At 42.2% G+C, this 17,001-nt stretch overlaps 1 protein-coding gene across 5 annotated transcripts; it reads left to right on the top strand.

Moving 5' to 3' along the window:
- The first annotated feature begins 64 nt into the window (after positions 1-64).
- On the top strand, positions 65-16,977 carry LOC132967166 (tripartite motif-containing protein 2-like). 5 transcript variants are annotated; one of them, XM_061034025.1, is made up of 16 exons: positions 65-198; positions 3,194-3,240; positions 4,467-4,586; positions 5,120-5,851; positions 6,177-6,325; positions 7,114-7,294; positions 7,450-7,709; positions 7,799-7,937; positions 8,017-8,202; positions 8,558-8,753; positions 9,116-9,219; positions 9,326-9,493; positions 9,688-9,856; positions 13,386-13,456; positions 13,563-13,703; positions 13,785-16,977. In XM_061034025.1, the coding sequence occupies exons 4-16, from the start codon at positions 5,753-5,755 to the stop codon at positions 13,935-13,937; spliced, it is 2,016 nt and encodes a 671-aa protein (XP_060890008.1). In that variant the 5' UTR covers positions 65-198; positions 3,194-3,240; positions 4,467-4,586; positions 5,120-5,752; the 3' UTR covers positions 13,938-16,977. The 5 variants fall into 5 exon arrangements, with proteins under 5 accessions (XP_060890008.1, XP_060890006.1, XP_060890010.1 ...); XM_061034023.1 differs by lacking the exon at positions 3,194-3,240; XM_061034027.1 differs by lacking the exons at positions 3,194-3,240; positions 4,467-4,586 and having other exon boundaries at positions 5,710-5,851.
- The last annotated feature ends 24 nt before the right edge of the window (positions 16,978-17,001 follow it).

Below are 17,001 nucleotides of genomic sequence, written 5' to 3'. Positions count from 1 at the left end.
AGCTGGTGCTGCTGCAAGCTGCTGGTGTTGCCGTGACGATGATATCCTCCCCCTCCCACTCCCACTCCCACAGACACACAGCAGAGAGGAGAGGAGAGAGAGAGAGGGAGCAAACAAGACGCTATCATGACGCCGTGGCTCCAGGCTGGAAAACAGAAACAGTCACACTGACCGGGGGCTGCGTCTGAGGAGGACATGGTGAGTGCTGGATCTGTGTTTTTAGGGTGGAGGGCTGAGAGAGGACAGATGGGTGGATGGACGGAGGACGGATGGAGGAATGCTGGAGATGACAGCAGCATCTGTAGCATCTGAGAGAGAGAGGATGGACAGATTGCAGGATGAAGGGTGGAGGATAAATGTCAGAATGCCACCTCAGCTGTAGAGCAAATACAAGTATGTGTGTGTGTGTGTGTGTGGGTGTGTGTGTCATCAGGCCTGTATGTGCTGAACATTAGCATCCTGAGTGCTAACAGTAACAGCAGGTACGTCACTTCTGTTCCACTCTGGTCTTCACAGCTCTGATGGATTACATTTGGAGCAGACAGGAGAAGGCTGAGCGACGTATTAACCAGGACGGTTTCATTCATTTACGTTTCAGTTGAAGAGCTGATTTAATGACTTCATGTCGACTCCAAACTACCACAAATATAAACAGAGCGTTAATGAAGTGGCACAGATGGAGGTGCTGGTCAGGCTCGTCATTCAGGTTTCCACTGAGGCCTTCAGCATGTCCTCAGTCTCTCCTCCCTGGATCCTCCAAGATCTCTCTTAACATCTTCTAAACGCTTTAAAGAATCCTCACCAAAGCAGTGGTACCCTAACAAAAACATAACCACAGTCTTTATCAGTCTGAGTCCTCTTCATCTTCTGAGTCCAAATGCAGTAAGAGCTCTAGTCCAAGTCCTGTGACGAGTCCTCAAAATCACGGCTTGGGTCTGACTGTAGTCCAAGTCCAGGACTCAAGTCCTACAACACAAAGTAACCAAACCGATGGAAACAACTACATGGACTCTGAAGAAGACCGACTGAGACTCAGACACAACCACAAAAACACACAACCACCACAAAAACACAACCACAAAGACACACAACCACCACAAAGACACAACCACAAAGACACACAACCACCACAAAGACACAACCACAAAGACACACAACCACCACAAAGACACAACCCCAAAGACACACAACCACCACAAAGACACAACCACAAAAACACACAACCACCACAAAAACACAACCACAAAGACACACAACTACCACAAAGACACACAACCACAAATACACACAACCACCACTAAGACACACAACCACAAAGACACAACCACCACTAAGACACAACTACAAAGACACACAACCACCACTAAGACACACAAAACCACTAAGACACACAAACACCACAAAGACACACAACCACAAATACACACAAACACCACTAAGACACAACCACAAATACACACAAACACCACTAAGACACAACCACAAAGACACACAACCACCACTAAGACACAACCACAAAGACACACAACCACCACAAAGACACAACCACAAAGACACACAACCACCACTAAGACACACAACCACCACTAAGACACACAACCACCACTAAGACACACAACCACTAAGACACACAACCACCACGAAGACACACAACCACCACAAAGACACACAAACACCACTAAGACACAACCACAAAGACACACAACCACCACAAAGACACAACCACAAAGACACACAACCACCACTAAGACACACAACCACCACAAAGACACACAACCACCACTAAGACACAAAACCACCACTAAGACACACAACCACTACAAAGACATACAACCACTACTAAGACACAACCACCACTAAGACACAAAACCACCAATAAGACTAACAACCACTAAGACACACAACCACCACTAAGACACACAACCACCACTAAGACACACAACCACCACTAAGACACACAACCACTAAGACACACAACCACTACGACACACAACCACTACTAAGACACAACCACTACTAAGACACAACCACCACTAAGACACAAAACCACCACTAAGACACACAACCACTACAAAGACATACAACCACTACTAAGACACAACCACCACTAAGACACAAAACCACCAATAAGACTAACAACCACTAAGACACACAACCACCACTAAGACACAACCACAAAGACACACAACCACCAATAAGACACACAACAACAACAAAGACACACAACCACAAAGACACACAACCACCACTAAGACACACAACCACCACAAAGACACACAACCACAGACACACAACCACAAAGACACAACCACCACAAAGACACACAACCACTACAAAGACACACAACCACAAAGACACACAACCACAAAGACACACAACCACCACTAAGACACACAACCACCACAAAGACACACAACCACAAAGACACACAACCACAAAGACACAACCACCACAAAGACACACAACCACTACAAAGACACACAACCACAAAGACACACAACCACAAAGACACACAACCACCACTAAGACACAACCACCACTAAGACACACAACCACCACAAAGACACACAACCACAAAGACACACAACCACAAAGACACAACCACCACAAAGACACACAACCACTACAAAGACACACAACCACAAAGACACACAACCACAAAGACACCCAACCACCACAAAGACACACAACCACTACAAAGACACACAACTACAAAGACACACAACCAGAAAGACACACAACCACCACTAAGACACAACCACCACAAAGACACACAACCACAAAGACACAACAATTTCAAAACATCATAGAGAGCTGTCTGCCCCCGACCCCCCCTCTCTAGAGTCGATGCTCATGCAGGTTGCCATGTGGTGGACATCTTAACAGTCATCAGTCATCTGTGTTCTTGGCAAACAAGAAAAAAAGAAAGAAAGAAAGGGTTAATTTGTCTCTCCATAAGTGACAGTTACAGAGAGTCACCAGTGTCACAAGGCCCGGAGACACACACACACACACACACACACACACACACACACACACACACACACACACACACACATAATCCTCTGCAGCGGTTTCACTGCAGGGACTCCTTGAATGAGGGTGGGGGTTTATCCGTTGTGTCTGCATGTTTTTTGTGTAACATGTCGTTAGCAGTTGGTATAAATTAAATTATGTGTTTATTTTTTATTAGAGACAAAAAGCAGAAGATATGAGAGGAACAGGAGACCAGCGACATCTGTGAGTCTAGACGGACATTAAATATGTATTTGTTCGCGTAAGACGACTTTGGTATCAGGAAGGTCGTAGCTGTTAAAATAGGATTATATAGAAGATCACAGGCGGCTCCCTCCCCCTTTATACATTATTCATAAGAAACTCCAGTTTTTATTTTACACACAGACGTGTTGAAAATGTAGGCAGACACACATGAAACGTAGACAGACAACAAAACAACACAAAAGAAAGGAAGTGAGACGGAAAGAAGAACAACGGGAACGAAAATATAAAAGCATCTCATGAGAGGAAGAACACATTTAGTGTAATGTAATCATCATTAGTTTACTCTGTAAAAGGCATTCCATTAAAACTAGAGGTGTACGGTTCATTATTCACAGAGCTGAATTATGATTCCTAAATGGTTCACAAGCTAGGGTGGTTAGAGCCGACTGGTTAGAGGGACGTATTGTTTGGTGTCATCTTCATAAAAATGGAAATTAATATTGTTTAGCAAATAATGTGACCCAAAGGAAACATGCATAAGGAAAATAATAATGGGCCGTGAATTGAACCCTGGGGAACACCGCATGTGAGGGGGGCAGAGGATGAGGAAACTTCTCCCATAGCAACAGAGAAAGATCTGAGAATTATAAAATGTTTTTATTATTTGTATTGATCCTTTATTTTAGCAGGGAGGACCCACTGAGACCGACGCTTGACGTCTGGATACCCTCTGTGTTTCTTAGTCATATGTGAATGTTTGTCAGCAAACTTTATTTAGAAATTGTTCCTTGTGGTTGCTCATTTGTTTCCGTTAGCCTGATTCATTTATTTTCAAAACTGTGTTGCATATTTAACTAACTTGACCACGGAGCCTTGCATGTTAGAAGGTGACGTTAATGGGGACATCATATTTTGAACTTTAGGGCCACAGACTAAGCTGCTGTATTTGGGAGTTGGGAGTAAGAACACGTTTCAATGAGTTGATGTTAATACTGATTCTGTATCATCACGTCTGTGTCACTCATGAACTGGGACATTTACCATAGTGAATAGTGCTGTGATCAATTCTGCTCTTCGAAGCGCACAGATGCTTAAATTTAGGATTTGAGGAAAGGGACCGTGACTGCTTCACTTTTTGTTGTATTTCATCCTCATCCCCTCCCTAGGCAGTCTGGTACCATGGTAACCACTGCCTCACCCCTCTCTCTCTCTCTTTCTCGCTCTCTCTTTCCATCACTTTGAAGACATTCGTGTGACCTACATTACTGCTCCTAGAAGATCTTTATTGCTACCTTCTCCTCTGTTGGTCCTACCTGCTGCACAACCGTCCTTCCCCCAACTGTGGATTGAACCATCTGCTCCTGGTACTGCTGACATGTTCTTACTACGGACTATACCATCTGGAGGGTTATCAGGGGTTTTCAGTGATCTGATGAACCACCTGGAGGGAACATATGGGCATTCCTATAGTGAGGATAACAGACTGTTTGTGTGTTTGGGTCCAGTGTTGGCTAGAGCTCTCAGGAAGATCACAGAAAAAACTAAAATCAGTCCAAGATGCACATTTCCTATATAATTATTAAAACAACTCTTCAAATACATTGCTTCTTAATCTATGAATCCTTCACCAATTCACTTGTTGTACTTGAGATTGGTACATGTGTGATTTTGGTCTCAATCACTGAAAACCTTGGTCTGGTCTTGGTTTTGATATACTTCGTTCTTGGTCATGACTTGATCTTGCTTATGGTGGTCTTGAGTTCATTCCTAACAATCAAGTTGAAAGGGTACAATCAAGGACAGCAAAGAATTAGAAGACTTCTTACCAACAACTGTCTAATTTGTATCTTTTTTTCTAACTCAATCCTCATCATTGTCTTGTCCCCCCCCCCTCCAGGGCACTGGGGATGGAGGCTGCTCTCAGTTTGGATCCTCTGAGAATTACATCAACATCAAAGTCTGTTGCGTTTCCCTACATCAGACCTGAAGAGGACGGATTTTGTTGTTTTAAGGGACATGCTGCTCTGGGAACAAGAAACATCTTGATGACGAAAGGCATTTTAAATGGGAATATTGGGAGTTCTGGATGTCTTGCCCCTTATTAAACCATTCAGAAGTCAGTAGTGGATTGTACACTAAAATAACAGAAAAACAAATCTAAATCTGATCTTCAGCACTCTTTCCTGGGTGTTGTGTGGAAAAGTCTTGCAGGAAGGGGTTACGACCCTCTAATTGTGATTGCAAGCTCCAGAAAAGGGTGTGTCTGAATGTCTTGGCCCTCCATATGTCTACAGAAATGCATCCAATTTTCACAACAAAAGCCATGCCTCGCCTAAAATCCATCAGTTTCAAATACTCTTAAGAAGTTAATGTGAATGATTTTCACCGTCCTCTCTGATGCATAATGGAATGAATTGTGAGACAAAGACATAAAAAAAACCCTTGTATCTGAACAAGCCCCCTCTCCTGGCTACACTGTGGCATAAGGGGTGTGTTTGGAGGTTCAACCCCAGCTGGCTGGCGCTCGCAGATGGAGGCCCACCAACACTCCCCAGATAGCAGCAGTGAGGAGTGCACCGTCCTGGAGGCTCCACCCGGCAAAAATGCCTGCCCACAACATTCGGGGAAGGTAGGAAAGTGACTTCAAAAGGGCTCACCAATCTGTGTTTCCATTTCCCTCTAATAAATGTGTGGTGATAACATCTCTATAATGCACACACCTCACTGTGAAAAGACTTCTCGGGGAAGGCTGGATGTTAATGCCTAGGCAAGATAATCTCACGCACCTAAACTGCCACCTTCTAGTCCTTTTTATGCAACACAACACACGGAAAATCCTAGAAAACCTCCAGCTAACCCATTTTTCAAAGACCCAGACACTTTTCTATACCTACCTCCCCTGTTTACAAACAGAATTACAAGCTCTGTTACACCTTTCCACTTACCATCCGCAGGTGGCAGACCACTACTGTTCAGCATGTGAGTGTGCGCTGTGTGAGGACTGTGTAGGGGACCATGTAGAGCACCCTAAAGTACCCCTCAGCCATGCCCTGGAGCAGCACCGGAGCAGCCTGCAGGAGAGCCTGGGGACTATCCAGAGCAGGTAGAAATCTATGTTTTAAATTGTCCTTATTGGGCATTGTACAAAAACTGTTAAGTCAATGTGATGGCTTTTTTGCAGGGTTTCATTGCCACATGACCAATGAACCCTTACCCCCCAAAGTCACAAGGACACAGACTTCTCATTTCAAAGTATTTGTCTTACTTTGTAAAATGATACAGTGTGGTAGGTACTGGAAAGGTGAAGTACATGTTTTAGACTAAACATTACAACATTTCACTTTAACTGTGAAAACAAAGAAGTAGAAAACATCACAAAAATTGTTGTTAAGTTAATGAATTTAGTAACCATCCACCTGCTTACAGCTGCACAGATATTACAGGACATAGATACCTCACGGGAAAACATTCAAGAAGTGAAAAGGAGATGCTGACATCTGGTGGAAAGGCAGGGAATTACTCAATTGTTGAGCAACATGGAAAAAAAGAGCAGATTGATTTTGATGAGAATAAGATTGCCCCTAGATTGTTATGCAATCCCACATACAGATGCAGACAAATTCACATAAGCCTTGCATTCACAAAATCCATGGGGATGCAAAGCCCAGATGGAAACATTTAAATTCCTAAAAAATAAATTACAATCAAATGTTTCATAAGCCTCACTGCAAACAGGTTTATTTCATCTGCCCCACAGGACAACATAGTGTCCCTGCTGGGACCTTTTTGATGGTGGTGAAGAATTAATAATGCTGACACTTGTACAAAGGGATGTAACAGGCTCTTTCCTCAGCTGTATTCCAGTCTTTCACCTCATATGTGTCTATACAGGCTGCCTCAGATTTCAGACGCCCTCTCCTTCATTAAAGAGATTCTTCAGCAGCTGACAAATCAGAGAGCTTCCATCGAAGAGGACATCCAGTCCAGCTTTGAGGATCTGCACAAGCAGCTGGATGTCCGGAAGAGTGTTTTGCTGATGGAGCTGGAGGTCACATATGGACTCAAACAGAAGGTACATACATCCTAAATATCAGAAAGACTTGGCTGTAATTTATATTGTGGTGTTATTCTGAATTCGTGAGCTGAATAATCTTAGCTGAGCAATTAATTATGTTTTTCAAAAACTTCTTTAAAAGTAAAAGAAACTCTCCTCATATCTGTCTCCAGGTCCTCCAGGCCCAGGTTGATAGCCTTGTCCGGGGGGAAGGTGACATCATGGCCTCTAGTACTCAGACGGAAGAGGCTCTGGCTGGGGAGGCATGTGTGGCAAGCCATCAGGTGGAACGGGAACTGCAAGAGAATCTTCGGGAGCTTGCCGGACTCGGGCTACCATGTCAGCCAGAGGAGAACGATCAGCTGGATCTGATAATGGAGACTGACGGGTTAAGGAAGTCTATACACAACTTAGGGACCATCGTTACAACCAGGTTGTACAGTTAAAAAATAATTAGGCCCCTGCTAAAAAGACTTTTGTGTTTACTAACATTTTAATGACTTGTCATCTGCTCATCATCAGTGCCGTGGCAAGCCAGAGTGAAGCCATGGGTGCAGGCCTGGAGCAGTGCATTGTGGGACATCCTTCCTCTGTTACCATAGTGACAAGAGACAAGTCAGGTGGAGCCTGTAAGAGTGGCAATGCAATCCTGTCAGCGGAGGTTAGCCTTACGCCCACATTCAAGTAAAATGTGGTAAAACACACCAAAATGACATCAAATAATCCTTGTGTTTATCCAGGTGTTCACCCCTGATGGAAGCATAGTGGACGGTGAAATAGTGGACCACAAGAATGGAACCTATGAGTTTGTGTACATAGTGCCAAAGGAGGGTAACTTTTCGTTGGCTCTTCGTCTGTATGACCAACACATCAAAGGAAGCCCCTTCAAACTGACAGTCAGCGGCGCATTTGAGGCTGAAGTCGAGGTGAGTGGAGAGTGTGGGGGTTGGTGAAATCAGCTGTATGTAAAATATTTTAAACAAAGGTGAAAACAAAACAACTGTCTTGCACAGCCTCAACTGTCATCTTAGTCCACGGCACACTTTAAACAAACCAGTTCATTATAAGTGTAAATTAAAAATGAGATAACTGAGGAAATATGCTTAGGACAATAAGTGTTAGATATATTGATACCATTGAAGTATTGAAACAAATATGATTGTTCAGAACACCCCTGACCCAAAGTATGGTCTCGTCATTTTTAGGTCAGAATACACCAACCAGAAATCCTAAATTCATGCTTTAAAGTCATGTATTTTTCATTGCTTCATGTCCCACCAGGTGTCCCCCTCCACCACCACTGCAACGAACTCAGCTGCCTACGCAACCCCATCCACGGGCTCCTCTGAGGGGGCAAAACGACGAGGAAAGTCCCCCGGCCAGAAGAAGAAAGGTTCCAAGAGGGCCAGCAGCGCCCTGGGCACCCCAAGACGCAAAACCCAGAACCCCATTGAGGACGACCTTATCTTCAGGATTGGTGAGACATTACTTTGACATTACTGATACTAAAGCTAATGCTAATTCAATTATCAGAGCTAATAAATGTTGTATCCAAGGACAGGTTCAGTCTGGCTGCCCGCAATGCTTCTCTACTTTTAACATTTTGAAAAAGCAAACAGAAACTATTACTTTTTAATGCAGCTATAGGCTTTAATTGTATTACAAGAATGACAAAAAATGGTAAAGACATGGGCCATGATGCAACCAAAAACACTCAAAGATTTCCTCACAACATTTTACTTCCTGTTGATCAAAAGACGCTGGGAACTGTGGGTTAGGGTTAGTGCCAGAACAAAAACAAACAAAAATGATTGAAATACATTTTCTTGTTCTATCCAGGAACAAAGGGGAGGAACAAAGGAGAGTTCACTAATCTTCAAGGAGTGGCTGCCTCTTCCACTGGCAGGATCCTGATTGCTGACAGCAACAATCAGTGTGTTCAGGTATAGCCAGTTTTTTCCAGAAGTCTGAGAACTGACTTGGAATGTGTTAAAATTGATGGTATGCATTATATACATCAATGTCCTCACAGTTGTCTCTTTGTTTCAGATTTTTGCAAATGAGGGGGAATTCAAGAGCCGTTTTGGGGTGAGGGGACGATCACCGGGGCAACTACAACGTCCTACAGGGGTAGCTGTGCACCCCAGTGGTGACATCATCATTGCTGACTATGACAACAAATGGGTCAGCATCTTCTCCTGTGAAGGAAAGTTCAAGGTAGGTGTACAGATGTGACATTTAGCTGTCAAAGGATCTAGGGTTACAGTTTTGAATACATTGTGTAAATTGTACTATACATTTTACAAGGATTTTATTTCTTTTATACTTAACTTACCATAACAACAAATATCTAAATTATATTGTTTTCTTATGTCTAATTCTCCTCGTGTGTTGTGTGTGGTTTCTATCAGGCAAAGCTTGGCTCTGGGAGACTCATGGGGCCAAAGGGTGTGACCATAGACCTGAATGGAAATGTGATAGTTGTTGACAACAAGGCATGCACTGTCTTCATCTTCCAGATGACTGGCAAGCTCATCACCAAGTTTGGAAGTCGAGGCAATGGTGACAAACAATTTGCAGGTAGATATCCTTCAATGAAACAGACTGCCCAGTGAACAACTTAAAAAACATGTAAGAGATAGGTAGGAACATTTCATCTTGAATATTTGATAGACCAAAGCTCAGGTACCATTTCAATAGTAATGAAGGTTCATATAAAGAGTCGTGCTGGGGTGGGGCTGAAAAGAAAGGTCAATGTTAAAAGGACAGACAGCACAGTTAAAAGCTATCCAACAGCCAACAGCATTCATAACAGTCACAGCACAATAAAAAGTTAAAAGGATATATCCAAACATACCAGCCATAAGGAAGGCAAAACTCAGTCATCACATGTACAACGTATCCTCCTTACATACACTCACAACAGCAGCACAGCCCATAGAACAACCACCCTAGATGTGGACATACACATGCAATACACAGAGAGGTAAACATCTAAAAGACAACATGCATGGGAGAGACAGTAATGAGCCAGCAGAAGACCAAGAAGGGTTTTGTTAGAATAAACCAGTGCATTTTACGACGGGTGTGTAAGGATGGCCAGTTGACAGAGGAATATAGGGTGCAGCGGTGAGTGTTGAAAGCCTTGTGGTGACAAACCGGATGGTGGAGTGATAGAGAACGTCAAGTTTATGGAGTGAGGCTTTGCATGCTGATCTATATATTACGTCACCGTAGTCTAACATTGGGAGTATTGTCATTTGGACCAGAATTAGTTTGGCAGAGGGAGTGAGGGTGGAGCGCATTATGTACAGGAAACCAAGTTTGGATTTGACCTTTGACTGTAACCTGTTGATATGGTGTGAGTAAGACAAGGTGCTGTCTAGCCAGATACCTAAATATTTGTATTCTGTGATTCGGTCTAGGACAGCCCCATCAAGGCTTGATGTCTTGGCCTGGGGGGGGGGGGGGGGGGGGGGTTTCTGGTGTTATGCATGAGGTTTAGGGAGATGAAGGCCCGCTGGATCTTGTTGAAGCTAACTTGTAGTGATGTGAGTACTATATCTGGGGAAGGACCAACGCCATAAAGAACTGTATCATTGGCATAGAGGTGGATGGATGAGTCTGTGACAGATTTGGGGATATCATTAATATAGATGGAGAAGACAGTGTGGGATAGGATCGAACCCTGTGGTACATCCTTAGTGACAGGAAGTGGCTGTGAGAGGAGATGTTCAGTTTTCACCCGTTGCTCCCTATTAGTGAGGTAGTTTGAAAACCAGGCCAGTGAGTGCCCTGAGACCCGGATGCTGCCCAGTCTGCCGGTGAGGACAGAGTGATCAACAGTGTCGAATGCCTTTGCCAGGTCAATGAAGATTGCTGCACAGTTGTTTTGTGTCTAATGCAGAGGTTATTTCATTCAGGACTGACAGGGTAGCAGTTACACAGCCATAACCAGGTCGGAAACCACATTGAGCATCAGACAGGATATTGTGCATTTCCATATAACTAGTTAGTTGCTTATTGACAAATTTCTCCAACACTTTAGATAGACAGGGCAGTATTGAGATTGGCCTGTAACAGTTAGGATCAGCCTGTTCCCCTCCCTTAAAAAGGGGATGCACCACTGCTGCTTTCCAAGCATGTGGGAATTCAGCTTTTTGGAGGGACAGGTTAAACAGGTCAGCAATGGTAGCTGCATTGATGAGGGCCGCAATCTTCAAGAAGAAAGGATCTAGCTCATCAGACCCATGCTGGCTTTTTGGGTTCCAGCCTAAGCAGTTCATCCAGGACCTTGTCCTCCGAGACAGCCTGTAAAGTGAAGCTGTGTACTGGAGCAGGGTGCCTGGTGGGGGAGTCGTGGTTCGGGGGGTTAGGGTGCAGAGCTAAGAGAGAGTTGTTGGGTGGGTTTTGGGGAGAAGAACTACTGGCCTGGCAGGGGGGGCTGGCAGACTCAGTAATAAACCCAGATTTAATGAAGTGCTGGTTAAAGATGTTGACCATGTGCTCCTTATCAGACACTATGATATTGTCCACTTGAAGTGACAAAGGTAGCTGAGTAGGGTTTTTTTTTTCAAGCTCTCTCACCGGTTTCCAGAAATGTTGGGTGTCAGAACCGCAATGGTAGAATTTGTCTTTAAAATAATTGGCTTTGGTCTTCCGAACAGCTTGTACAGCCTTATTCCTAAATTGCCTGAATGCCAGGCAGTCTGTGGGGGATTTTGATAGCCGTGCCTTACGGCAGGCAGCGTTTTTTGTTGAAGTAACACAGACAGTTTACTGTCAAACCGGGGACTTATTCTGTTTTTTATTCTTATTTTCTTCACTGGAGCATGTCTGTTGACAACAGCACTGAGAAAGTCATAAAACAGACTCCATGCATCATTTACAGAGGGGATCAGGCTGATTCTAGACTATTTCACATTGGCTAGGTCATGTAGAAAGGCTTGAGTGTTGACGTTTTTGAGGATTTGTTTTTGACTGATCGAGACAGGCTGTTTAACAGAGCAGTTAGTTCAAATACATGCAATGAAACAGTGATCGCTAATATCATTGCACAACACACCAGACTGGTACATATGTGGGTAGTTTGTGAAAACGACATTGATCAATGTGGCTTTTCCAAGTTTTTGGGGTCATATCTGGTAGGGAGGAATATGATTTGATGGAGATTTAGGGTGTCAAATTGCAGTGAGACTTTGTCAGGTCAGGTGAGCATGTCCCAGTTGAGATCGCCTAATAAAACTTGTTCTGATCTGGTAAAGGGGGCCAGGGCGCTGCTTATGGCTGTTAGAGTACAGACTGGTGCTGAAGGAGGGCAATAACAACTAGCCACTGACATTGAGTAGTTATTTGATAGTTTGATGTTAAGAACTAATAGGTCAAATTGTTTGGGAATTGATTTTGCTAGGGCGACAGAGCAGTGAAGGTGTTCTTTCATAAACACACACACACACAATCCACAACTACATAAAATTTCAACTCCACTGTCCACACAATCAAACCAACAACGAGATTTAATGGGTGTGTGCTGCACTCTGCCCAAGCAAAAGGCGAGATGACAGCTGGATGAATGAGCAAGCTATCTGAAAATGTTTCTGACAGGTCCAAACACAACTGCAAATAAAAGCAAAGCTGGACTGAACAATTTAAATTTATAACAATGAGTCACCTGGATGGTATTCATGCATTCTGCAGCATGCAGCATGCAGGGTGGATTGTAATATAGAGCATGGTGGCAAATAATAATGACACCCAGCATACCAGCCCCCAAAGGCACAAGCAGGGTGTCAAGGTACAGGGAGAACACATTGGCACAAGCTCTCCCACCCTTTAACCCTCCTCTATGTTTTAAAACCAAAATGTTGATAAAATCTTATAAAACTTATTCTTACAGTGTTTAAAGTGTCATCTTATCCATCATCTCAGAAAGTAGTTAAATGTTTGTTGAAGCCCTTGTTTTGTCAGAAGTTAAAGGACCACTTGAAAAGTAAGCACTGAGAGCAGTTGAGGTTTCAGATGGAGGGAACAGTAAGTGTTGAAACCAACAGAACGTTTGGCTGAAGTACTAAAAGCCTGTTTTTGTCGATTATGTGTTCTTGTCCTGAAGGTCCACATTTTGCAGCAGTAAACAAGAACAATGAGATCATTGTGACTGACTTCCATAACCACTCTGTCAAGGTAAGGACGTGCTGATTGAATGTTACCCCCCAATATATTTTTCCTTGTTCAAGGCCTCTTATCAGGACGCTTGAATGTTATGTATTTATTTTTCTGTCATGGTCAGGTCTTCACCCCAGAGGGAGAACTGGTGTTGAAATTTGGATCTAACGGTGAGGGAAATGGCCAATTCAATGCTCCCACTGGTGTAGCTGTGGACAATAATGGGAACATCATTGTAGCTGACTGGGGCAACAGCAGAATACAGGTATAACTATTCTAAGTTTTCCTTACTGTTGTTGGAAGTTTTTAGGTTATATATTGTCTATCTTTTAACAATCCTTTCCAGGTGTTTGATGGCAGTGGCTCCTTTCTGTCCTACATCAACACGTCAGCAGACCCTCTTTATGGACCCCAAGGTCTGGCTCTGACCTCAGATGGACATGTGGTAGTGGCTGACTCTGGTAACCACTGCTTCAAAGTCTACCGCTACCTACAATGATGGAGGCTGGGATGGAGGTGTAAAGCCAATGGAGGAGAGACGGACAGGGGAAGCAGTTGATGGAGTGGAGCGATAAGGTGCATGACGTCCAATTCTAAGAATTGTTGCATGAAACTCTACTGCTGTGTGTAAGAAAGTAAAGGAGGATTGGGTAGAAAATAAACGATAACAAAGAAGAAGGACCAGCCATAATTACATCACTATACCAAAATGGAGAAAAAAATCAGGTTGACATCATGATGATTCTGAAACAATCAAACTGGGATACTGGATGATAAAGACTGGGCTCTGAAGCACACTTACCTTAAAATCTGAATAGAGGAGCTGTTCAGGGAAAACTGGAAGATGATGGTCTATCGTTAGAACGCTTAATGCTGCCCTCATGCAAATTCATCAATTATTACTGAAAAGGATGAAAGACTGATGCAATGCTGGAGGAAGACCAGATATGCAACAACTGATTGAAGATGTCAATTTCCACAAGTCCCTCTCTCTCCAAGTTTGGCATCGGTAGAGAAATAGAGAACTGGATAAAAATGGCTTTAAAGACAGGATGAACAAAAAAGGTTACAGAAGGGGAGGAGTAAAACATCTTTGGAAACAACCACGGTCTTAAACCCACAATGAGGTGAATTATGGATAACGGGATTGAGATTGATCAAAGGCATGAATGAATCAGTGTGTATATTTTGCAGAGAATGGATTGGAATTTAAGTTTGCTAATGTTCTGCCTTCTAATATTGTTTGTTTAAGACAATATAATGGCAACTGTGCTAAAAGTGGTCTTCTTCTTGACATCCTCTGTAACTCCCGATTGTTACCCAAGATTTCCCTTTTGTACCAATGATTACATCTGAACACCACAACTCTAACTTTCGAAAGTTAACAATACTTACCGACCATCAGAACTATTCAAGGGGCCCTTAAGCAAAGCACTTAACTGCAAACCTTTTCAAGCAAACTATGAAAGGGCCTCCGATGCATGCCAGATTTCCGTTACCTGTGTGGTTCAGTATCCCTCAAAGATGGCCTTAAAAACCATTGTCAGACAGATTAGGCCACTTTTAGCCTGTTGTACATTGTTGGATATTAGGACTCTCTGAAAATTGAATGTTTAATTTGTTTCTTGCCATATGCTAGTATTCTTTACAAGTCTTTGGCAACAGATTCATCATTTAAAAAGACTTCCTGTCTGTGATTGTTTGAATGATCCATTGGTTGGTTGACACAGTCGCTTTAATGAGCAGTGTCGTTTACCTGTGCTTGGTTTGAGTGTAACTTAATTTTTCCTGACAAATCTGTGGCAAGTGTATCCTATATTTGTGAGAATACTTTTAATAATATCATGTCAAATGTTCAAATCAATTAATGGAACCAGCAACATTTTACGTTTCATCTCGTCAGCTTAAAGCAAGCAAAGGAAATTCTACAATGTTTTTAAAAATCCGTCATCACCCATGAAATAATAATGCGTCTGCGTTCGAGAAGCATGCCTCTGTGTTATGTGAATGTGTGACATCAAACATATCTCTATGGACTTCAACAGTTCTTCAGCACTTACCAAAACTTACAGTAAAGTTGATCAGTGTAAAGGGACAGGTGTTAAATTTACAAAGCATTTAGAAATCACAAAAGCAAAATGTTGTGATAGTTCTGCAAAGCATTTCCATCAATCATTCGTTTTCATCAGTTTTACCCCTTTATTTTTATTATTGCTACACAGAAAACATCAACTAGACTGACAGATCCTTGTCATAAAGGAAGTGGCATCCTTACAGAAGTTTAAATTCTGTTGTTCAGTGTATTTAAAAAAACCTTTGAGTCCTCTCAGTAAACATGTTGTAGTTTACTTCTTACTTTTAACTTCATATCTCGCCGTTTGATTGTGTTCCACTGTGTGCATTGAAATTCTGAAGTGCCCGTTATTTTTCTTCTTTTTCTACATTTTCTTCATGATGTTGAGTTGCAGTATGATTGTTTGTTGATATATTGTAAATTGTGATGGGACAAATCATTTGATTAAGTATATTCTATTATTTATTGTCAAATGAAAGTTTTCATGCTTTGCTAGCTCAGCTTGTACGCGTTGTATTTAAGATTGACACCAATACACATTTTTAATTACATTTGGATATATTCACTGCATCTGAGAACCAAGCTTTAACCACCTGATGTTCAGTTCTGGAGGTTTTTTTTTTTAATTACAATATCATCTATTTTGTATGTAATTGTGCAAATTCTTAAGATGACAAAATCAATGTTATTTGAAGCCTTGGTTTTAATGCTGAATGCTAACAATGCTAGCGATCTGTTCTACAGGTAAAAAAGACAACCATTCATTTTAATTATGTCAGAAGTGCATGTCAAATATGAAAAATAGGTTAAAAAGAAGGTTGTATAAGTCAATGTGTTACCCTCTTTGTTTGTTGAAGCCAACTGTGCTGCTAAATATTTTAATTTTGCATATCAACAGTCATTATTGATTGGTTCACTATCGATTGGTTCAACCAAACCAGGTTGTGTTTTTTAATTTTCCTGGGCCTTGTTTGCTGGAGTGTCAGCCTTAATATCAGCAGGACGTATGAATGTTTTTTCAAAAGGGGGTACGACAGACTTGCCATTTCCAAACTTTTCGTTTTTAATTCATCTTAAGACAGTAAGAGCTAGATACTAATCTTTTGAATCAATAAGGTCATTTGTATATTACATATCCATTTGAGAGAACTTTTTTCTGAAATATAACCATTTTCTTCAACTAAATCTACACAATGGCAAATGCTACATTTGGCACTACATTTATTAGATGTACGACTTGTGTGCTTAATTGAACGAGCTGGACAATTTGAGTCATTTGTTTTTTCCTCAAATGGATATGTAGTGTGATGGCACACAGTTCTTAAGTTTCTGATCAGTTCCCAACATTTTCACTTGCCTGCTTATTTCCTCTCTGTAATTGCTCTCTGTTTTGTCCGTTCATTTTGGTTTGTCTTCAATATTCACAAACTCAACATGGAAATAAAGCATTGATTCCAAAATGGCAGCCATTTGTGTAACGTCTTTGCCT

Source organism: Labrus mixtus, unplaced genomic scaffold (genome assembly GCF_963584025.1).
Source record: "Labrus mixtus unplaced genomic scaffold, fLabMix1.1 SCAFFOLD_88, whole genome shotgun sequence".
NCBI lineage: Eukaryota > Metazoa > Chordata > Actinopteri > Labriformes > Labridae > Labrus > Labrus mixtus.
The sequence above is the reverse complement of the archived record's forward strand: the minus strand, read 5'-3'. Positions and strand labels throughout refer to the sequence as shown.

Bases quoted from the DNA above. Each gene is read 5' to 3' on its own strand.
- LOC132967166 (XM_061034027.1), top strand. From the start codon at position 5,753: ATGGAGGCCCACCAACACTCCCCAGATAGCAGCAGTGAGGAGTGCACC. The intron at 7,938-8,016 runs GTTAGCCTTACG...GTGTTTATCCAG, and splicing joins ATGCAATCCTGTCAGCGGAG to GTGTTCACCCCTGATGGAAG. The intron at 13,457-13,562 runs GTAAGGACGTGC...TGTCATGGTCAG, and splicing joins TCCATAACCACTCTGTCAAG to GTCTTCACCCCAGAGGGAGA.